Here is a 25,751-nt window from a genome sequence, read left to right as displayed (position 1 = left end):
TTTTTTCCACAATTGTTAAAAAGACACCTCAAACAAGCAACACAACAGTGCTAAAACACTTCCGTTAATTAGCCAAATCTAACAAAATGTATAAGTGGTTTGGTTGCTTTGTTGATTTGTGTAAAGCAGCATTGAAATCATTTGGCTGTTTTGGATGTTTAGTCTGTTAGATGTGGATCAATAAGGCTCTTGGACTAATATATATACATGTAATCAATATATCAAAATATAACAAAGGCAAGGCAAGTTTATTTATATAGCACATTTCATACACAATGGTAATTCAAAGTGCTTTACATGAACAGAAATAAAAAGATTTGGATAAGAAAATAAAAACAGTATAAAATGTAATGTGTATTTATATAGCGCATTTATTGTGTATGACCGTATACCCAAAGCGCTTCACAATCATGAGGGGGGGTCTCTCCACACCACCACCAGTGTGCAGCATCCACTTGGATGATGCGACGGCTGCCACAGGACAACGGCGCCAGTGCGCTCACCACACACCAGCTATTGGTGGAGAGGAGAGACAGTTATAGAGCCAATTCGGTGGAAGGGGATGATTGGGAGGCCATGATCGTATGGGCCGATAGAGGGACTTTGGCCAGGACACCGGGGTTACAACCCTGCTCTTTCACGAGAAGTGCCATGGGATTTTTAATGACCACAGAGAGTCAGGACCTCGGTTTAACGTCTCATCCGAAAGACGGCGCCCACTGACAGTTTAGTGTCCCCTTCACTTTTACTGGGGCATTAGGACTCACACAGAACACACGTTGAGCGCCACCTGCTGGCCTCACTAACACCACTTCCAACAGCAACCTAGTGTTCCCTAGTGGTCTACCATCCAGGTACTGACCAGGCTCAGCCCTGCTTAGCCTCAGTGAGTAACCGGTCTTGGGCTGCAGGGTGACATGGCTGTGGCATGATTAAAAACAAACAAAAACAGATTAGAATTTGTTAAAACAGGTTTTGCAAAGAATGCAAAAGAAAAGAAAGACATAAATATATACTTTTAAAGATATAAACATGTACTATATTAAAGACATACTAAGAAAGACTATGGTCCAATCCCAATTCTATTTTTGTACACCTTCACCTTTCCCTTGGCCCCTGAAACAGAGTGTGAAGGGGAAGGGCTTCAAATTCACCTCTAAATAATGGGACTGCACTGATTTTTTTTTTTATAAGCATGATGGTAAAAAACATGAATGCCGTTATGAATATGTCTTATTTGTTTTATTTCGGCTAGAATAAAAGAAGTTTAAAAAAAAAAAAAAAAAAAACATTTTAAGGACAAAGTTATTAGCCCCTTTAAGCTATATATTTTCGGTAGTCTACAGAACAAACCATCATTATACAATAACTTGCCTAATTAACCTAATTAACCCAGTTAAGTACTGTCATCATGGCAAAGATAAAATAAATCAGTTATTAGAAATGAGTTATTAAAACTATTATGTTTAGAAATGTGTTGAAAAAAATCTTCTCTCCGGTAAACAGAAATTGGGGGGAAAAAAATAAACGGGTATAATAATTCTGACTTCAACTGTATGTGACTATTGCAGATGCGCACATTGTGATATCAATGCTGAAACTATATATTGTGCAGCACTAATTCAATTTAAGTTTACTTGTATAGCGCTTTTCACAATAATTATCATTCTAAAGCAGCTTCACACATCGGTACATTACAGTCAAAATCAGAAAATTAGTTGTTGAAAGGGGTTTTCATCAGTATATAAACATACAGTGGTTAACCTGCAGTTATACAGTATATAGTGTATGAGATTGGATCCAGACTCTCCTCAATGATATCCTGTTCTCTTTGTGCTTGATTTCAGGTATGCCTTACACTTTCTGGTTCAGAGTGGTCTGGCTTACGGCGTTATGATCTTCACAAGTGTGGAGCACATGCACAAGTAAGTCCCGACTGCTTCCATCAGCACTAACATCCTCATCTCAAACCGCTGAAGTGTGTTGCAAGGGTCAAAATTTCTCAATAGTCTCATGAGTTGTTCACTCAATTATTCATCCTGCCCCGTGATTTTTCTATTGAAGATGAATCTGTACTGCTCTTCAACCAGTCCGTTTCACTAGTATCTGTAAACGACCATAGGTAAATGAGTGAGTCTGTTTTTATCATGACTCACGACTTCTGATCTGGGGTCAGATGAATGGATTTATGTGTTGGGTAATGTGTGTGTGTGTGTGCGTGCGTACTGCTGCTAAAAGGGGAAACTAAAAAAAAAAAAAAAAAAAAAATCCAGTGCTCTTGCTAGTGCTATTACTATTAGCAACCAGTGATCAACGTTGATTAGCAATCAACACTAGGGTGACACAATTGAACTAGTTAACTTTGATGGGGGTTTAGTTTTAACAGCAGGCTTTAGGCTATTTTATAACTAGTTTTCGGCTAGTTTTTATATTCAAATGCTGAAGAGGAAGAGTACTTGTGGGTTCAGCTGAGGCTTGTAATTTGGCTTTTATGTTGCAAGATTATTGTAAACACAACTCACCCTGAACACTCTTGTAGTTCACTTAAACCATTCCTAACTTTATAACAGGGTGTCCATAGGATCTTAAAAAGTCTTAAAATCTTTTAAATTTCAAAAACACATTTTTAGGCCTTAATGAGTTTTAAATTCACTGAACAATTGCATTGTGTGTGTTAAATCTTAATTTTCCTCTGTCCAAGTAAAGCTACATGATTGGGCCGACGTCCATCAAACAATCCATCATAAGAAAACATTTATTTTTTATATTTAATTTATATTTTATTTATTAATTATTTATTAATTTATTTATAAATATATTTAAGCTTTTTTTTTTTGTTTTTTGCAAAGACAAACAATTTACAATAGCTTTTAGACATTTTTTACAACAATTTCTCCAAATTAAATTCCCTAATCAGAGAAAGAAACTAATAAAAGTCATACTTAGGTAATTGTCTCCACAATAAATACACTTTTAACAATGTTAAACTTGTCAAAAAGAAATATTATATTAAAAAAGTGTATACAACTACAGTTTTCTTGTTTTGACACATTAAAGTATGTTGCTAAGAAATACGAAAAAAATCATCATATATAATATAGATAAATTATTGTTAGTGTTTAACCCTGTGTAAGTATAAAAAAATCTTTCAGAATGGTCTTAAAAGGGTGTTTAAATGGTGTTGGTAAGGAATTAGATGCAAGCAGAGAACGGCTGTTATTAAAGCATACAACACCATATGCTGTGAAAAACAGAGCTCATAACTGATTCAAGAGAGAACTGCGGTGCATTTTGACTATCTTAGATTCGATTTCTTGAACTGTATTTGGAAACCCAGCGTAAAATAAAAAGAGCTATTAGGGATGCAGCTAATAACCACTATCACTATTAACTGTGCTTTAATTGATCACGGTAAATTCACAGCCTAAATGCTTCTCAAGACCGCGTTTCTGCACGGAACCAAGCTGCTGCAACTAAACAGTTATGCCAGCTGTACGCTGGTTTGAAGTTCCATGCTTGTACACTGAAATGAATACACACACATACTGGGTTAACTATGGCTGAGGCTATTAACAAAGGGTCATTCAGATGTAGCATCTTTTGCGTGTGCAAGTTTTTTTTTTTTTTTTTTTTGCATACTTATTAAGAGTGACGTGCAAGCGGTGCGCAGGCGGCACGATGCACTCACACTTTTTTAGTTGCGAGTCATGTAACAAGAGGTGTCCGTTCAGCTTTATACTATGTATGAAACATACACGTTTCTACTCCAAGGAGAAAAAAATACAACATGAACATACCAATCAAGTTCATAGTTGATCAAAAGTGTCTTTCAGACTGAGGCTCTTTGACTACATTTGTTCTCTTTGAAAGGAAAATACTTAGCTAATATGTAGCTTAGATTTACATTAGACAATACTATTTTTTATTTTTATATTTATTTATTGATTCATTATTCTGTCATTTATTTTCAGTGTAAAATTGTAACTTATGTTTAAATGCCAAACATTTTTTTAATCATTTTAAGTCCAAAGAGAAATAGACTATCGTTTGTTTTTATATTATTAATTTGTGCTGTATTATTAAGTTACTGAGCAGCAATATATAACACTTTAAAATATATGGAGTTTTCTCATTGTTTTCTAAACAAGTAGTTTTGAAATGAATGAATGCATAATAATCGTGATAACCATGAACTGATTATTTCTTAGACTATAACGTGCAACCAAAATCTACAATCGTTACTATTCTTGCTTCTAAATATAACAACGAAACAGTCGTACTGACCTTATTATTCACATATAAGAGGGCACAGTCATGTGGCTCGGGACTGCCCATCTCGTTCGCTTCCATTGATTTTTAGATGTTAAAAACAGTTCATTATGCTGCTGGATGTTGCAAACTGATATTTTCTTACTATACTATTCTACTTTTTATGTATAGTCCTGAACACACTTGGGAGAGCAAGTACTTTCACCGTTTTTCACCATTAATTAATCTTAGTCATTTCTCTTATTGGCAATTAAATCGGAAGTACTAAAACAATGGCAAAAACGAACACATTTCCGCATCGCAGAATAAGGTCACTAACAGTAGATAAAAGCAGAGTTGAGATATATTGTGTAATTTATTGTTTTTGTTCAACTAACTTCTAAAATCAGCTTTATGTAGAACTGAATGTGTCTAATGAAATGAACTTGTTTCACATTGATATCTTCAAACCTAATTTTTCAATTACTGCCTATTTTCTTTGTGAAGCTGCTGTGGCACAATCTGCATTCAATAAAGCAGTCTAGAAATAAAAAAAATGGCTTGACTCGAATACCATAGAAATGCATATCGCCAAGGTTTAGGTACTGTAAGTGTAGTTTATCTGTTCGGGGTCACCTGACCTTGGCAAACACAGCAGATTGTCTGCCATACATCAGATCTGCCAGCTTGGTTTGTGAACTTTGGCTTGTGGAAAAGGTCATGATGACAGATTGACCATCGAACTCCTGCCTAGATGTTTGCATAATGCCATGATGTCATTATCAGTCATGGAGACAACACAGAGCTGCTGTAGTGTGTAGATGGGTTCAGTGCACATGTACCACCTCTGAATAATTTCAACTTTTCATCAAAACCAGCCTAGATTGCTACTCAATATTTGATTGTGTATATGTGCTTTTTAAATTTTACCTTTCTTTGCCAACACTTGCATTTTTGATAGTTAAAAAGTAAAATCACTAATAATTTAATAACACTTAAATTTTTCAGTATAAAAAGTGATTAGTTGAGTTAACTTAAAGTGACTAAATCACTGACTTAGAAGTAATAAAAATATAAATTATTTGCGTGACTTAAAACAATTTAAGTCAAGGTAACAGTTTCAAGTCACAATGAATTCAAGTTTGACTTGAACTTAAAGCTTGAACTTTAGAACTGTGACTCAGTGCAAGCCATGTTAACAAATTTCAGCCATTCAGCAGGTAAATATAATAATGTTAAAAATGGTTCATATGTATTAATTAGATTATAAACCTAATCATTTCACTGGAGTGCAGTAAGTGCACTAGTCTTTGCTTTTGAATGGCTGTATTGAAATTACTGTCATGTTTGTCTGGTGCAAACAGCCAAATTACTTATCACTGCCAGTCTTGTCACGTAGCATGTTGTTTGGACACGGAGTTACAATGTAACCTGCTCACCTAATGTTTACGTTTGTAATATTTGTAATATTTCCTAATTAATAACCTCATGTGGAACTCTGATTCTGCTTCTCATTTTAAAATCTGCTACTGTCCACCGGAGGACGCTTTTTGGTCACGGATGCACTTTTAAGAGGCTTTCTGAATTAATGAATAAAATACGCTGTTTTCTATCAAGGTAACCCAGGGTGCTGAAATATAAATGGCTAAACTGGCCAAAGGCCAGCAGGTTAAATGACCAAAACAAAGACAGCCTTTCGGTACGTAACAGACATTTTCAAATCAGAATGTCTGTAGCGTTGTTTTTCAGATAAACAAGAATGTTCACTTAGCATATTTTTTAAATATCTGCAAACATATTATGGTATTTTAGGCTTTAGAAAAGTCAAACACTTACATACAGCACCTTTAAGGCAATGGGTTTGCTCAATTTTTTGAGTAAAGTAACTTTGCTTTTTTGAGTGTGATGATGTTATGTTTCTTGATTCGTCAGTAACATTTACATTTTTAATGCATTTCATTTATATACAATACATCATTTTAAGGGTACAATCTTCTTAAAACTGTAAAAACTAGAAATAACAAGTATGATTTATTATTAAAGCAGAATGGCATGGTGTACGCTGGGAAAAATATCAATTATTTACATTGCAAAAATATGCAAAAAAATATGTAAATTGTTACTTGTCAATCATATTACCATATGCAGTAATTTAATGTAATTCACAAACTAATAATCATATGGGTTTGGGAGGGGGGTAAAGGGCATTAATAGAAGTGATGTCTTGTTTTAGAAAAGTGCAAAATATGAATTATCCTGTTTAGAGGGGGAACACATAAAAAGTACATTTGCAAAAATCAGTCTGTAAAACATTACCTATGATTTAGTTAATGATAAAAGCATAAATAAATATATACAGTAAATAAACCTCCAAGATAACCAAGTTATATAACCATTTAGATAAGTTATCCTGTCAAACTTTTTTTGGAAGTGATTTATTTGGGAAAACTCAACACAATAAATATTATGTTAGTGTGTATATCTTCTTTATATATATATATATATATATATATATATATATATATATATATATATATATATATATATATATATATATATATATATATATATATATATATATATAAAAGAAAAAAATATCTATTATATATACAGTATAAATATATATGTATATATTATATAAATTAAAATGTCTCTGCCAAATTCATATAAATGCAGTTACCTGTGTGAATGTATTTACTGATAATATATGATTAAATTAATTTACTTAACTAATTTATTCATATTCACTTAATTAACTATTTAAATGAAATCCATACGTTTCTAAATATATAACCATAATTATATCATCATGTAACATTACCACTATGTATAGCTCATTTCTGGCAGCTGCTATTTTATAAGATACTTAATAGTTATTACGTCAATAATACATTAACTTTTCCTCCTAGAACAGTAATCCTAGTGCAGAAATTCAAAAAATAGTCCGGCCCATAGACTTTCATTCTAAATGTAAAAGAAATCAGACTTTTTTTTATAATCTGCTGTACCTTCCTTTAACCTACTGGACTTCTGATTATCAAACTAGACAAACTAGACCTTGGATTGAGGCATTTTGAACTGTGAGCATTGCAGACACTGAGATAAAGTGGCGGGTCACAGTCATCTGATTATAAAACAAGTCCCTTTTTCCTTCTGTTGGTTGTTTGTTGTTTGTGTCAGAAGAAAAACTGTTGAAGACTGATCAGATGAACTTGTGTAGGGATGATGCATTGAGCACATTAGGGATGCAGAGCTACAATGCAGTGTTTTTGAAGCCCCGGGAGCCGATCAGTGGGTAATAGAGTGATGCCATGCTCCACTGCTCAGCAGAGATGAGAGGGCCAAGAAAAGGATGAAGGGAATTGAAAAACAGGGAAGGAAAACAGATAAAGAATGGAAGGTGTGTGTGTATCTCTCTGTGTGTTTGTGGGATCGACGTAAGTATCTCTTTCGAGAGGCTCACATTACTTAACTGGTTTATTACCTGGAGTCATTAAGTCTGGCTGCCTATAAAACCAGCATATATTAGCAGCTAAAGTAATGATGCCAACACTTCATTTTACAACAAAACAATGAATACTTTATACTCTTTATAATCTTTTCTTTGGTCACACCAAAATGACATGGCATGATCAATGAATTTTATTTCTTTATTGTAATGTTTTTTTTTGTTTGTTTTTTTTTCAACAGAACAGCAGTGGTACTGATATCTTGTAACAACATGTACAGCAGTTTTTGTTAGTTGTTCTAACAAATGCATACAAATCCTTTAAAGCAAAGACAAAAATAAAAGGAGATTATAAAACTTGTTTTTTAATTTTATAAAATTTAGAAAGACATTGTACCCTCAAGAAAAATCCAAAAGGAGGACCAAATGCGCCAGAACACCTTAGATCTTTAATGTAAATCATAGGTTAATTTTTCCAACGGTAGAAGTCATGTTGCTTGACTCAGCCACATACTGTATTGACTGAAGTTATCTGAGCAGTTGACCATAATAATAATATACATTTTTTGGCCAAGTATAAAAAAATTCAGTACACATTCTCTATCATGATCAAGACACAGTTCCAATGTACAATTCAGAAGGTATACCTTTGGGGACCAAGCAATTTTTTTTATTTTAATTAGTTTGTATTTTGTCACAATCCCAAAATCCATCCATCACTGTGCCAATGTCTAACTTACATTTGAAACATAGCTGGAAACAATTGTGAAATATTCCATAGAGGCGAACTGGGGTTAGATAAATCCTGTGAATACATTTATTATTTTGTTCATGAACCGAAATTGAAGTACTTTTGGGATAGATATTTGAGCAGGCAGATATTGTGATGTGCTTTTAAGCTAATTTTAGGAAAGACTGATTGATGGTGCAAAGTGTACATATGAAGTAGGCTGGAATAACTTGGTAGCGTTTACCTATGACCATTTGTCATTCATTCATTTTCCTTCGGCTTTTCAGAGGTGGCCACAGCGGAATGAATCGACTACTATTCCGACATGCGTTTTACGCAGTGGATGCCCTTCTAGCTGCTACCCATTAATGGGAAACACCCATACACTCATTCATACTCACACACATACACTATGGCCAATTTAGGTAATTCAATTCACCAATAGCGCATGTCTTTGGAGGAAACCCGTGCCAACACAGGGAAAACATGCAAACTCCACACAGAAAAGCCAACTGGAACATCTAGGATTCAAACCAAAGAACTTCTTGCTGAGAGAGATGACTGTGCTCGCCTTTGAGCCACCCTTATGACAAATTAATGCTCAAATTTATGCTAAATGTATTTCCTTAACACAACAAACTGCTCATTTCTCTTTAAAATCTGCTGTTTTAACTGCTCTTTCTGAAGTCTTCTGATATTTCAATGTTTGCGATCGTATATAATATTGGCCGATATTTTTTAATATTAGCATTGGCCAATAAATCTTTTCATGTGGCTGATGTTTTCCATATCCAGGGTTTATGCTTCCCTTTTAAGGCAATGTTAACAAGACAACAATGTAGCCTAAACCGCAATAGTATAGCACTTAAAAATGTTTCTGGATATGTAAAAAGTTTTACGTTTAGTAGGGGTGTCAAAATTAGTTGTTTCTTCTGTGCTCCGCTATGCTGACGCAGACATTTCGGTATCGGTTCAGTAATAGATCATCACTGTTTATTAAATACTGACGTCATTTATCTCATGTGCACTAAATTGCTGTAGCTTACTATAGCGAGGGAGGCGAGTGCGAGTTATTACTAATTAAAACTACTTAAAAATGCAGAAACTGTGCACAATTCAGTGCATGAGTGTTTGCTGGACAGTCATTTACTGACACTGAAGTTACAGCAAAAGCCCCTATTTCATTGCTATGGAGAAAAAGAAAACAAAAACTTAATTTCTCTCATTCTCTCTCTTTCTCACACTGTGGCCTCTTTGACCTGCTGGCATGACATTTTCCATTTCGGCTGTTACAGTGTTACTGCTGGATACAGACATGAGCACATGTCTGTGAGTTTTCTCCTCTGCATCTGTCATGGATCAGCTGTGATTGCTGCTGCTGTTTATCAGTGTCGCTCATCGGCAGTGGTGGAAAGAGTATTGAAAAATCATACTCCAATAAAAGTACCATTACTTGCCTAAAAATGTAGAGTAAGTAGAGTAAAAGTATTTGTTGTAAGTATTACTCAAAGTATGAGTAAAAAGTAGACCTTTTAATAGTACTCAAGAGTAGTGAGTAAGAAGCTGTAAGAAGCTGATGCGTTTACATGTAATTTGTGGATGTGTGGAAACGTAACATTCTGTAGTGCATTTATTTATTGCCCAGCAGGCACACAACATCATAAGACATTAATATTAAGTTAGATTTAGGTTGTGAAGTTAGGTGACCAAAATTCAATGTCTAGCCAGCGTCTAACGACAATGTTATTTTGATGTCCTATAATGACGTCAAATTACATTGATATTTGGTTGATTTTAGGTTGTGTTGGAAAGTGACCAAAATCCAACGTCAAGCCAACATCTTAAACCAACATCATATTGACGTCTAATACTGACATTTATTTGTCAGGTATGGCAAATAAAATGCAATGTCTGATAGACGTCATAGTGGTACTATCCACCCAACATTAAGCTGTAACATTATTAGATGTTGATATTTGGTCGGTTTTAGGTTGGCTGTTGTACATTGACGTTGGCCAGACATTGAGTTCTGACATCAACCGGATTTTTATTTCCAAATAAAATGCAGAGTCCTCATGACGTTGGGGTAAAATGTGGTTGTCTTGAGGTAGTTCATTATGATGTGATTTACCTTCTATGTGCGATAGGACAGGAAATATAGGACTGATTTTTCTAATCCCCATAGACAAGAAAAAAGAAAGTTCTGACTTTAGGTTGAAGGAAAGTAGTGGAGTAAAAGTACCGATACAGAACTAAAAATGTACTCAAGGGAAAGTAAAAGTACACATTTATAAAACTACTTAATAAATTACAACTCCTAAGAAAAACTGCTCAATTAAAGTTATTTGGGTATTTGTAATTACTTACTTTACACCACTGCTTATCGCCGAACGGCACCAGAGCATTATAGCCAATCGCAGCTCTTTCTGTTGAGTGAGTAACCAATCGTAATTACATTTGTTTATTTACTACAAAAGCTTATGTTGTTCTGTGCATGTACTTGAGTTTTTAAAGGTACAGTTTAAATATCTTACAGCTTGTATTAAAGGACAAAATTGTATTACAAATAATTTATAAAAATATAAATATATGCATTTTAATACAAAAATTTGTTGTGCTGTGAAAAAAAGTAAAAATATGTGTGCGGAAAGCATCGTTAATACACCATGATGCACTGAGATATCGAATTGAACCAAATCGATGGCATGATAATCTTAACCAAAAAGAACCCTGAGTCCATTGTAGGGTTACACATTGTAGGACTACTATTTAGTGGTGTCACCTTTTTAGTAAAACAGTATCTGAAGTAAATGACTGTAGAATTTGCTGTATTTATGGTCTCCGCTGGTGGTTGTAATCTGAAGTAAATCCGCACTTTGCTGATGAAGATTTAGTAAACACTTTAGGAACACATACTCCACTATTGTTGTCTGTCGGTTTGCTTTTGGCTTTAAAGGTCCCATGAAATTAAAAATAAATTAAAATAAGTTTTTTAGATGTTCGCATCAGTATTGTTCAGTTTTAGGATGTCTATTATGGAAGGTAAATCCTGCCAATTTTAAATAAATCAAATAAACATTGGAAATGAAAATGAAAATCAGATTAACAATTTCATTTTAAAACACTGTTCGCAAAATATCTGCCAAAATTGAAAACGGAATGAAATTATTTCATTTTAATTTTCACTTTCATTTTGACAACACATCGTCCCTGTCAAATTGATATTTAAAATGAAGTTGCCAATTTAACATTTCATTTTCACTGCATTTCCACGTCAAGACTGTCAATATTAAAATAAAAAGCCAAACTGAAAAATAATATGCAAACACAATTTTTACACAGCGTGTTATTAATGTTAACGTTATAATGGTGACACAATTCAAATGAAATTGTAAATTTAAGCTTTCCTTTTATTGACACTTTTTCATTTCAGTTTTCACTTTCGATTTAATTTTCAACTTAAAGCTGTATGCAAAGCCTATGCTAATAAGTGGGAGGGGCGTATTCAAGTGACGTCGAGTGCTTTCACACACAGAGCCCGAGGGCAGAAGCACGGTTTTGATGGATGGGACAGCGTTAATCTGATTTTCATTTTCATTTCCAATGTTTATTTGATTTATTTAAAATTGGCAGGATTTACCTTCCATAGTCTATAAGATAGAGTGCCCCAAAAAACAGTGACAAAATTTGGATTTAGAAGATATAAATCGACATAAACATGTAAGGCTTGTAATTTGTCATTTCAGTTTCTATACAGTTTCTCATCACATCATAACCAATCAAATGCTCTCAGTATCTTACATGCCCGTCCCTTTCAAGACACTTCTTATTTGATGCGCTGTTTGATGGCTGTTTTATAAAAAGATGAGGAGCTACTCTATGTTCCACTCTTCGTATTTTCATTGAGGTTGTGCCAAACATTGAATAGAAATGCACGTTTCATAGCACTACACAGACATTATATCTACATTCCCCTAAACATGACCAAGCACACGCCTGATATTGTTTTCAAAGGCTTATTTTGGTGTTTTTACATGGAAATGACAATGGCGACGTTTTCAAAAACTTCCTCTTTCTAGATTTATCTCCTAGATTGATCAGATTTATTTAACTGTGCCTTGTTTTGTGTTCAGTAGAGGAATAGAATTCACAATCTACAGCATAAAACTGTGCTATTAACTTCAGCTCTGACAGTTAAAGAGTTCTGGGCCTTTCAGGTCTTGTTCTACTGCACAGTGTCGTGATTGTCCCCCGTTTCATTAAAAATGACACTTTTATGACTTGATTTATCGCTTTAATATGCTTCCACTCAGGCTTGTGAGAGAGGTTTTATAGCGTAGACGAGACCCTCATCTAACAGCTGCTGATAACACCTCACCTCTGTCTCTCACCTTTATAAATGATCATCTTGAGAATTTGTGCAGTGGTTGATACCAAATGAAGCAGAACTAGGAGTGTGTGTGTGTGTGTGTGTGTGTGTGTGTGCCAGAAAGAGAGACAGAGCTGGCCTCATCAAGGGTCATTGGAGTTCATGTCTCTCTTGTTAAGAGATGAATAGTGTAAATGTGTGTATTTATAGAAGGGCTACTGTAGGATGTGAGTCCTTGAAAGGCTCAATATCAGTTCATGGTCTTCAGCAGAGAAAGTATATAAGGAAAGAGACTGATTTCTTGTAGAATAAATTGAACAAAGATAACTATAATGCATAGAATGATGCTGGCCAGACTGTTTTTTATAGTTTAAAGAGCAAATCCCACTTGTTTTTAATAGAGATGGATGGCTGTTGAATTTGGTTTGGTTTGGTTGGTTTGGTTTTGGCTTTAGCTTCAGTTTTGTTTTGCTTTTGTTGTTTGCATTGGGTCTTGTGTTTGGTTTAGATTGAACTTATTTGGTGTTTTTCTTTATTTTGAGTTGGTCTGTTTGGTTTTGATGTTTTTTTTTTTTTTTTGGCTTGGTTTTTATGGTTTTGGTGTTGTTGTTGTGGATTTGTTTGGTTTTGATATTATGATTACTGCTTGGCTTTATGTTATTTTGCCTTTTGGTTTGATTTTATTATTTTGTTTGATTTGGGTGTTTAGTTATGTTTGGGCTGTAAAATTTTATTTTGTTTAGTTTCAACTTGTGTTAAGTTTTGATGTTTTGGGCTTTTTTTGTTGCTTGTTTGATGTTCAGATTTTGTTTGGTTTTGGCGTTTTGTTTTTGTCTGGTTTGTTTTTTTCCAGGTTGGGTTGTTTGCTCTTATTTTGGCTTTGAAGTTTTGTTTAAGATTAATTCATGTGCTTTTTTTGGTTTGATTTGTTTTGGGTATTTTGTTTAATTTTGTATTTTGTTTTGCTTAGCCTGCTTTTGTTTTGTTTTTGAGGTTTGCGTTATTTGGTTTAGTGTTTTATTGGGTTTTGTTTTGGCTTTGGCTGTTGAGTTTGTTTAGTTTGGATAATTTGTTTTAGTTTAGTTAGTTTGGGTTTGATGTCTTATTTTGGCTTTTAATCTATTGTTATTCTTAGTTTATTTCTTCTATTGATTTTTTTCTGTGAATGCTAATGTGTGGCCAGGGGCTACAGGACTCTTAATCAGTCCAGTAGACTGCAAAAATGTTGTTTTTTTGTTTACGTGAATTTTCTAGACAAGCAAAACATGTGGTCTTATGTGCTACCCACTCTGGTTTCTGGGCGCTGCCTTTTTAACCCTATGAAAATATCCTGCTACTGTATGTGACTAGAAATTTTTTGGCTTTAATTTAGTTTTAGGGAAATTAACATAGGCTCTCAATATAATAACTTGAACGTATACTATGTATGTTTTTTGTTTCTGGATTGCTGCTCTCTTCATGATTATTTTTGGCATAGCTTACAATGCGACTAAATTGAGACGTGATTAAGATGTGACACTTTTCGACTGTTAACATCCAGTACAATGTATTTAAAAAAAAAAAAAATAACAGCGCAATTCACAGGGCGAGAACCGAGAACCTTTTTATAGAAATTTATCCTCTTAAAACATGTCAGTTTTGTTGCCACTCACTTTTTTTAATAGTACAACTTCACTAATCCTAAAACACATCATAAAACAGTGTCTTAATATTAGAAATCATTGTAATATTGGCACATTTTGGATGTTATGTTTAGTATGCTTTGGATTTGGGATGCGTATGACCCCGTCAAGTGAACCTACTGACCCACGACCATTCTACAATGGAAATCACAGTCCATCTCCTAACTGTACCCACAATCCTCCTACAGAACTCGTGAACAGAAGAAGGTTTTCATAGCACACACAGCGCTTTTTAGAGCTCTGATGAAGGGCCTAGTGTTTACACGGAGCCGGCACCGCCTCTCAATACTACAAGTGGGACTGTAGACATGCTAAACCAGCTTTGTAAGAAGCAAAGACAGGCAGTAAAATGCTAAGAATTTGCCAATTGTCTCCTAGTGATGAATTGGGGGACTTAGTTATTTGAGTCAGAAACCAGAAATGTAACATACCAGACATTCTGCAGCTGTGTGAGTCTGATAGTGGCAACGAATTCAAACATTTTTGCCTCAAACTGAGATCAGTAAAAGTTTGATCTATTGATTAATTTCAGTAGGCCTTCCTTTTTGATGGTTAAAGTACCGATGCTTAACAGATTGTGGTAGGAAGTTAATCGGCAGATTTTATTTTATTGCACAAGTCTGATAGTGTTGTTCTAACATGCCGCTTCAGGCAGTGATATCACACAGCAGCCTTGATCACTCTCTCTCTCTCTCTCTCTCTCTCTCTACTCACAAATTTCTTGTAGTATGCAAATGGCTTGCATGAATTATCATGCATAATTCCAGATATCACATGCGAGTTATTTCCTGTGAAGTGGGAGCTTGGGCTATTTTAAGATAGTTGACATGTTTAGGAGAATTGCATTTTAATTAACTTGAAAAAAGAGAGAAACATCGATGAAATATTTTAAAGGCTGGATGAAATCAAACCGTGCAATGTTTATTTAGGTTAGTATTAAGGTAAACAATCTATTCAAGTGACTCCACTGAGAAAAAACAAAACAACTTTTTTGGTAATCTTTAATCAAAATCTGATCATTTGATTTGACTCTTGATCATTTGATTTGACCCTTCCAACCTTTTGTTTGCTGCAAGTGAAAGATGAAAGGAGGAGCACAAAAATAAAAAAAAACCTGTCCCTACACGTTATTCTGCTTTAGTTTCAAATATGTGAGCATACCAAAACAAAATTGTGCAGCAACTTCTGGTTCTTGCAGTCTTTATTATTTGTCATTTTTCATTTTTTTCTGATCCTCGTTTTAAAGGGATAGTTCACCCAAAAATGAATATGACCTCATTGTTTCTGTTTCTGTTCTGTTTTCTGAGTTTCTATCTTGTGTTGAACACAATTTTTTTTGTGACAAAAACAAAACAAGATCCACTCTTCAACCCCCCCAGTTTCCATACAGTTGAAGTCAGAATTATCAGCCCTACTAAATTATTAGAATGCTTGTTTATTTTTTCCCCTATTTCTGTTTAACGGAGAGAAATTTTTTTCAAAACATGTCTAAACATAATAATTTTAATACCTAATTTCTAATAACCGATTTATTTTATCTTTACCATGATGACTGTAAATAATATTTTAATAGATATTTTTGTGTATAAGTGTGTGTGTGGCTGGAAGGGCATCAGCTGCATAAAAAATGTGTTGGAATAGTTGGCGGTTTATTCTACTGTAGCGACCCCTGATAAATAAGGGACTAAGCCAAAGGAAAATGAATGAATGAATGAATATATATATATAAATAAATAAATATATATATATATATATATATATATATATATATATATATATATATATATATATATTAGGGGTGTCACGATTTCTATTTTTAATCGAAATTGATCGAAATTTATGCTCAATTTCGATTATCGAATCAAAAAATAGAATCGTCGATGCTGCCACGCCCCCATGTCACGTCAGCTTGGCTTGCCAAGCGGGAAAAAAAACAGTGTTGTTGAAGTGCTGGTTAAACTGCAGAAGCAGGAGACCCGTCGACAGAACTTAAACCCTTTCCTCTTTCAATGAAGTCGCCGGTGTGTAAGCATTTTGGATTTCCAGTGAGTTATGTTGACAACGTTCGTGTTGTTGACAAAAAAAACACACAGTTTTGCAAGCTCTGCTCTTACGAGTCCCGCAGAAAAAAGTGATTGACAGGTGGTAATTATGTGTGTATCTTGCCTTTATTCATTTACTGTATGTTTTGTTTATGGGTAAAACAAAGGTAGTCAGGTTAGGTAGTTTAAACGGTAGGCTACAAATAATTAATTGGTCATTAATTAATTAATTAATTATTCATAATCGAAAATTGAATCGTGCCTTTAGAATCGAAAATGTAATCGAATCGAGGATTTGGAAGATCGTGACAGCCTTAATATATATATATATATATATATATATATATATATATATATATATATATATATATATATATATATATATATATATGTATGTATATATATATATATATATATATATATATATATATATATATATATATATATATATATATATATGTATATATATATATATATATATATATATATATATATATATATATATATATATATATATGTATATGTATATATATATATATATATATATATATATATATATATATATATATATATATATATATATATATATATATATATATACACACACACACACACTATGGAAATCAATGGGGGGCCATGCCTTTTTCAAAATATCTTCTTTTGTCTTAGGTTAAGTTTTAAAAAAGTGAATCGTGAGGATTCTGAGTAAACGATGAGAGAATTTTCATATTTTGGGTAAACTGTCTCTTCAAGTGTATTACGTTATGTAAAGCAAAAAAATAAAGGAAATAATTAAACATCACAAGACTTTGAAGTCAGACAATTATGCAAAAAAATATTTTGATGATGCAGCGTGTTTACTGTAAACTAGATACAGCACAAAATTGATTGCATGCTGGTTATGATTAATAAAAAATATATTATTTAAAATTATTTTAAAAATATAAACATTTGAAACAACAGTATTGTTGAAACATGACAAAAGGGTTTAAAGTAGTGGGAAATATTCATTTAACATTTATTTTGCTGTTCTTGAACCAGTTTTTTTAAGAGTAAAGAGATGTTTGAATGACTTGTTTCTCTTTCATGCTGGATATGGAAGGTCACGTTCAATGCATTGCATTCTGGCATACAATATTTGTTGTGTATACTGTATTTTTTGCAAGCAAACATTTGCATAGGGCTCACAATAAAAACACAGCTCAAATTTCCCCTCTTTTGCCTTTTTCTCCACAGATACTGCTTTGTGGTTACGATGGGATATCTCAGTTTCTGTCATGTCACCAGAGTCTATGTGTTTGACTACGGCATGTATTCAGCAGACTTCACAGGGTAAGTTGTTTTGCACTATAATCAGTCATTAAACATTAATCACTCACTTTACTTTACATTACATATGTTAGGGTCAGTATATTGTAAGAATTTTACTAGACTACTCTGAGAAATGTTTAATCATGCTTGGTTTACACTTCTTTGAAAAGTTGTACTTTCATTCTTTACCTTTTTCTTTCGCACACATTATAGTAATATGACCATATTAGATCAATAACCTATTATTCTGTATAAACCATTATTTGTTCTGTATATAAATCCTTTTGAAATTTGATTTTTTTGTTATGGAAAATGTGCATTAAACCTTTTTAGCTCCCCCTAGTGGACAGTGTCGATTTTTATTTGACTAAATGTACTCTTTATTTTAAGTTTTTAATTTTTTTCTTTTCTTTCTTTCTTTCTTTCTTTCTTTCTTTCTTTCTTTCTTTCTTTCTTTCTTTCTTTCTTTCTTTCTTTCTTTCTTTCTTTCTTTCTTTCTTTCTTTCTATCTTTCTTTCTTTCTTTCTTTCTTTTTTATCAACATTGCAAGGGATGTTGACCAATAAAATAAATCAAATAAGTCAAAATTGTGACATCTGCAACAAGGAGCAGTACAAAAGACCTACATCAAAGAAAAAAAATATTATAATAAAAATATTCTGAAAATAAAGTACAGAGAGCTTCAGTTATTTTATTTTATTTTGTTTTCTGAAGCATTTGAAGCATTGAGCCACTTTCCCTACCTCAGAAAGAAAACACCTAAAAGAGAGTCTACATTTTTTTCCATTTACAACAATGAATATGATGTTTAGGGCATCACACTGGTGCAGTGGGTAGCATTATCGCCTCACAGCAAGAAGGTTACTGGGTTGAGCCTCGGCTGAGCCAGTTAGCATTTCTGTGTGAAGTTTGCATGTTCTCCCTGTGATCGCGTGGGTTTGCGGAAATCTCCGGTTTTCTCCACAAGTTCAAAGACATGTGGTACAGGTGAATTGGGTAAGCTAAAATTGGCCGTAGTGTATGTGTGTGAATGAGTGTGTAAGGGTGTTTCCCAGTGATGGGTTGCAGCTGGTAGGGCATCAGCTGTGTAAAACATATGCTGAATAAGTTGGCGGTTCATTCTGTTGTGGCAACCCCAGATTAATAAAGGGACTAAGCCGAAAAGAAAATGAATGAATGAATGAATATGCTATTTTCCCATTAGTAAATGTACTCTGTTATCAAAACGATATTTAATCTTGACGAAAGGCACATTGTTGGAAAGGTCTGAAAGTCAGAGTTTAATTTTTAATGTCTGTTTTATGCCATAAGTGATACTGTGACAACAAATTAATTGATTTGTGATGAAAGAATACAAATTGAGAGTCAATATTGAATTCAATTGACCACATACAATAAATAAAATAAAATAAAATAAATAAACAAACAAATAAATAATCAAATAAATAAATGAATGAATGATTGAATGAATTAATAAATATATAAATAAACAAATGTCTAAGTAAAAGAATGAATGAATGAATGAATGAATGAATGAATGAATGAATGAATGAATGAATGAATGAATGAATGAATGAATGAATGAATGAATCTAAAATTCTAACTATAGGGAAGTCCGTGTACATCTGTTGTGAAAAGTTACCACAGAAGTCATCATGCATGCACCTCAAAATGTCTTGACCACCTATAAACTAAACATAAGTGCGGTCAAGTATTTAGGAGGCATTTAGCTTCACGAACCAATACAAATATTGAAACTTCAGTACTCCTCCAATGAAAAATGCATGTTACCTATAGCTGAGAGCGGGTTTATCAGTGCTAGTTTCACCTCAGGATCAAAGCGGATCAGAATCGTTGCTCCACACCGAAGCAGGCCTGATGATGGATATAAGAGCTACGCTAAGGTGAAATCCACCCCTGGGAAGTCGTGTGGAGATGTGGTCAGTGCAGATGAATGAATAATAAATGCTGAAGAGATAGAAGTGGAAGCTCTAACGCACATGAAGATCCAACAGACTCAGTAGTGGAGCTGTGCAATATGCCAAAAATTCAGTGAATCATTCAAATATCTGAGTAAAATAAAACATAGCGTTATACTCAATATTTATACACACAATCATAAATGTTTGCAGATGTAGTATTTCACATGTTTTAGCACCAGTTTTTAAACAGCAGTTTTTAAATAGCCTGACTAATACAAAATTCATATATTATAAAAAATAAATAATGTAAAAATGCAATACAGCTAAGATACAAATGAATGAAACTCTTTTTTTCAGGTTGTTCTGCTATTAGTATTCAGGCACAGAAAGTAAATTGTAAAAACAACATTGCAGATATCACTGTGTAAAAACCTAATTCTTGTTGACAACATTTTATTTTAACTTATTTTTATTTTTTATTTTATTTTCGGGTTAGTACCTTTATTTTTTATTTTTTATTTTATTCATTTTACTTTTTAGTTTTTTATTTAATATTTTATTTTATTTTTCAGCTTAGCCCCTTTATTATATTTTCTTTTATTAATTTTCTTTTCTTTTTTTCTTCTTTTTTTTCTTTGATTTTCATTTTCTATCGACTTAGTCCCTTTATTTATTTATTTTTTGTTTTATTTAGTTTTGTTTTTTTAATATTTTTTATCTTATTTTTTAATGTAATATTTTTTATTTTTTGGCTAAGTCCCTTTATTGTTTTTTTTTTTTTTAATTTTGTTTTGTTTTATTTTATTTTTTAATTAAATATTTTATTTTATTATATTTTTCGGCTTAGCCCCTTTTACATTCTCTTTCTTTTCTTTTCTTTCTTTTCTTTTTTCTTTTCTTTTTTTCTTTTCTTTTTTCTTTTCATTTTCTTTTCGACTTAGTCCCTTTATGGTTTTTTATTTCATTTTATTTAGTTTTATTTAATTTTTTTATTTAATATTTTACTTTTTACTTTTTAATTTTTTTTATTATTTTTTTATTTTATTTTATTTTATTTTATTTGTATTCATTTTCTTTCTTTTCTGTTTAGTCCCTTTATTAATCCGGGGTCGCCACAGTGGAATGATCCGCCAACTTATCTAGCACGTTTTTACGCAGCGGATGCCCTTCCAGCCGCATTCCCATCCCTGGGAAACATCCACACACCCTCATTTACACTCATACATTACGGACAATTTAGCCTACCCAATTCACCTGCACCGTACATGCAAACTCCACACAGCAACGCCAACTGACCCAGCCGAGGCTCGAACCAGTGACCTTCTTGCTGTGAGGCGACAGCACTACCTACTGCGCCACTGCATCGCCCCTATTTTATTTTATTTTATTTTATTTATTTATTTATTATTATTATTTTTATTTTTATTTTATTGCAGGTTCTGTAACATTAGCAAATAAACTTTTACTTCAATAACATATTAGCTTAATTCCAGCCTTTAGTCTTCATTGACTATCCCGGAACAATGTCTACTTTGACTGTTCTTCAATGCATTATTAATATTTTCTTTCTGTATTATCAATGTCATGTTTAAAAAAAAAAGCAAGACAAAATTATTTACCACAGCACTACTCTGCACTTTAATATTTAAGATGAGATCATTTGTTAACACCAGTATTGGGGAAAGTTACTTTAGAAAGTAATGCATTATAATATTGAGTTAATCCAAAAAAAAAAAAAAGTAACTAGTTGTGTAAATTAGATAATTTTATTGGTAAGTAATGTGTTATGTTCGTGTTGCATTTTTTTTAAGTAACTCAGATATTATTACTTAATATTTAAAAGTAATGCGTTACTGTACTTGTTACTTAGAAAAGTAATAATATTACATAACCCACGTTTTTTGTAATGTTTTACTCCCTGAACACACAGAATTCAGTCACTAAGAGTGTGTGGGGCGTTTCAGCCAACATTTGAATCAATTTGAACACTTCTTATCAGCTATTTATTGGTCATAAGCTCAATGTTTGGTTTAATATTCTGTAAATGTACCACCAAGAAATGGTGCCCAAGTTCTTAAAGGGTGTTTCATTATCAGACGTGGGCTTGAATTTAAATGGTAAAAATGAAGTCATCCCTACACTCCTAGAATTGGTACAATGCTGAGGACTGAGGAAGCCTCTAGACCTCAAATTTTGATATGATAATTTATTTTTCATTTCATTTTAACCATTAATTTGCATTAGCAAATCTCTACTCAACATCAGGTTCTCTTACAATTTTCCTTTTCTATGTTTTTAGGCCCATGATGGTCATCACACAGAAGATCACAAGTTTGGCATTTGAGATTCATGATGGTATGTACTGTAAACTGTTGTATTAATCCAATCCTCATGTCCTCTCTATCTCCATTTCACAGATAAATAGTTAATGATATTACAAAACTGGCTTGGCTTCTACCTGAAATGTGTCTGCAGCTCCATTGTTTTTATCTGTGCCCATGTTAGAGGCTCTAGGAATTACATAAGGGCTGTTAAACCCTGCTGCTACAGCACGTCCTCGTATGCCATTGATTTATACCACTGCTGGCGCCGAACTCCAATGAGTGGGCCAAAGTAGTTAGGGCTGCCAGCTGGATGTTGCACTTCACAGACCGCGCTTACCTCATCCAACAAACTATACCACTTATTATGCAACTCGGTGAAACTGCTTTTAATGAGATACTGCTTGTGCTGCATCATTTTTGTATAGTCCGGATCATTGATAAAGGAGGGTGAAGGGGATTTTAGGAATAATGGATGTGTGTTAAAGAGACAATTCACCCAAAATGTCATGTTTAAAGTCAAATTTAATTTTAAGTCGGCAAGGCTGCAATTTTGAGTGGCAAAACTTCACCTGAACCTTTGTCAACAAAATCAGGAACCCCTCTTCTTTCTCCCCTCACCACATCACACAACAACCTCAAAATATTATGCAGTTCTGTGTGCCTCACACAGGTGAGTGGGCTTGACAAACCACCTGTAGAACAAAGTTATTATAGTTAACAAAAACAAATAAAAAAAACGAAAACTAAAAGTGAAAATCATTTTCATTAACTGAAATAAAGGACCAGTCAAAAGCTCAGAGGGGATCGGGCCGTTGTACATTAGACAAGCCTCTTCCATTACTGTTTTTAAATCTCTTCTTAAAACCCACTTGTTCAATTTGGCTTTAAGCACAGCGTGAGATGTTGAAATTTTATGTTTATTTTTAGTATTTTTAAAGTTTGTTTTACTCTTTGTCAGCACTTTGGTCAACTGTGTTGTTTTAATGTGCTTTATAATTAAGTTAAATTGAATTGAATAAAAATAAAAACGAGAGTATTTAAAAAAACTAGAACTAACTAAAACTGTATTGTGTACATAAAAAAACTGAAACTAACTAAAATTATAGCAAAAATGTCTTTCGTTTTCATCTTTGTAAATGTATTTAATGCATAATTTTACTGCTAACCTTTTAGAAGTAAATCTATTTACTTCGCGCTGCCAGGTGTAATACAATGAACCGTACGGCACCTCAGAGTCTGTAATCCTGTTGCCATTGGCCAGATCGAGCTGGTTCTCCGCCAGTCATCCGCGCTGTTGCACCTACGGCAAAAACAACAAGTGGACATGACAGCAGCACGGTGACAGCATTAATTGCAGACTTAAAAGTATTACTTTAACACATTTGTGCCCAATAGTGGGTTTTGTTTCTGTAGTATCGATTGCGAACAAATCTTTTTAACCGGAACTTCTAAGTGAACCGGTTGAACTAGTTCACCAAATCGAACAGAATCATTTGAATGTATCTCCAGTAAACACTTTTATTCACAAATTACTTACTTTTTAATGTGCCTAATACCCCCCTCTGACTCGAAATAAACCAATATATACTGTTATTCAGTTATTAGAACTGTACACTGAAATCAAAAGCGATGAACCGTTAATACTGCTCATGCATGATTCAGTAAACCGGACACAAAACAGTACATGATGGCCAGCTGTGACTGAATTAAACTTGTACAACAGCAGTGTGGGTAAACCGATGGCTTAAATAAGAGGGTCTGGTAAACTAATGAAAGTTAATTTCACAACAGAAAGTTGTAATGGAATTTAATTAAGTAAATCATTCTTCAGTTGGGTTAAAAAACTAAACTGTAAGAATTTTTTTCAGATCATGGTGATGTTTTAACTGACTGAATGATCGCTATTGGTATGTTGAGTCCTAACATGGGAGGATTGTCACTAAAGATCTGGTTCGCGTTAAAGTCCTGAACTTCCCATCACTACTGTGTATCTAACATCAGAACTAGCCTTGCACACATATTTTACTTAAGGCCACTATCTTGTGGGCGAATAAAAACTAAACTAAAACTAGGCAATTTCAAAATATAGAAACTAACTGCCTCTAAAAAACAAAATAAATTTGAAAATAAAAAGTCAAAGCAAAAAAAACTAAAAAACTAAAACTAAAACTAATGAAAAATCCAAAACTATCATAACCTTGCTGTAAAAGCACTCTTCTCTCTGTAAAAAAACACTCCCATCTCCTTATTCTAGCACTTAATTCTCTGAGCACTAACAGTTGCTTTGTATAATAAGCACTTCTTGTCCTTGTTGAATCGCTGAATGTGAGCAATGGAAGCTAAATTGTAAATGCCAAATTAGGCCTTTTTAATTTGTATCTTATTATTTTATTATTTTTTATTTTAATTAATTTTAAAATAATTTAATTAATTATTTGTTCCATTTTATTTATCTTTTTAGGTTAATTTCAGCTTAGTCCCTTTAATATTTTATTTAATTTTAAATTTTTAATTTTTTTAAGTTTTATATATGTATTTTTATATATGTATGCCATTAAAGAATTTTTTTAAAATGCCAAATTAGGCCTTTTTATTTTACTTTATTTTATTATTTCAGTAACCCATGGAAGCAAACATTTTAAATGGTAAATTGGGCCTTCTTCTGTTGTGTTTCATTAAAAAAAGAGTTTGTAATAACTTGCAATATTAATATACATGGTTTTCATTTTCCTTTAAGCACAAAGAATTGAGTAAGAATGGAAGCATTATGGCAGGAACCCAAGAGAAACCACTATAGTGTTATCAGCGACTGGCAATTCTCCTGTGTAAACAAGGCGACTGCTAAGCAAACTAGATTGTGCACTATCCTAGCATAGTTTTAGAGACTTATTCCACCATAGAGCTATTAGCTAAGATATGTAACCGAGTCATTTTTCGAGTAAAACAGAAGTAGCGTCACAGTCACCAAAATTGCTTTAACAGGGTTTAAAGGAAGATTAAAAGAGCACATCTCGTTTCTCTGAAGCCATACTGTAGCTCACAGAACAGCTGGCCTCTGGAACACTTCTGAGCTGCCTCTGCATGACTTGCTGTTAGCTTTGAATGCCCTGCTCCACTGCAGATGACACACATGACATATTAATCCATGTGTTTTAATGAAGTTATGTAATGGTCTCCTCCGTTCACCACTTCATGGAGAAATGAACTCATAGTGTACATGCTGATATTTGATGCAATATTTATTTAAAACAAACAAAAAAGTATTTATTATTTCATAAAGATGTACTTAAAATGTATAATAATAATAATAATAATAATAATAATAATATTTTATTATTATTATTATTATTATTATTTTATTATTACATGTTGGTGATAATAAAGTGTGGACAGGAATTACAGTATAAGGTATAGGGTGCTGTATTGAGGTCATATTTTTATAGGAACTTAATATCACTCAATAAAATAAAAAATAATAATAAAAAATCTAAAAAAAAAATATATATATATAAATATATATATATATATATATATATATATATATATATATATAATCCCTTATTATATAAAAATATATACATATTATATATATATATATATATATTATATATATATACATACATACATACATATATATATATATATATATATATATATATATATATATATATATAT

At 32.9% G+C, this 25,751-nt stretch overlaps 1 protein-coding gene across 3 annotated transcripts in view; it reads left to right on the top strand.

Moving 5' to 3' along the window:
• Window positions 1–25,751, top strand: part of mboat2a (membrane bound O-acyltransferase domain containing 2a) — a 110,674-nt gene that overhangs the window by 58,553 nt on the left and 26,370 nt on the right. For all 3 annotated transcript variants that reach the window (XM_087290794.1, XM_087290796.1, XM_087290795.1), the window contains exons 3-5: window positions 1,848–1,925; window positions 17,756–17,851; window positions 22,052–22,107. In XM_087290794.1, the coding sequence (XP_087146920.1) occupies window positions 1,848–1,925; window positions 17,756–17,851; window positions 22,052–22,107 (230 nt within the window). The remainder of the gene's footprint in view (window positions 1–1,847; window positions 1,926–17,755; window positions 17,852–22,051; window positions 22,108–25,751) is intronic.

The sequence above is a fragment of the Danio rerio genome, chromosome 17, assembly GCF_052040795.2.
Source record: "Danio rerio strain M-AB ecotype USA chromosome 17, GRCz13ab, whole genome shotgun sequence".
Classification (NCBI taxonomy): Eukaryota; Metazoa; Chordata; class Actinopteri; order Cypriniformes; family Danionidae; genus Danio; species Danio rerio.
This window is presented reverse-complemented; position numbering and strand designations above follow the sequence as displayed.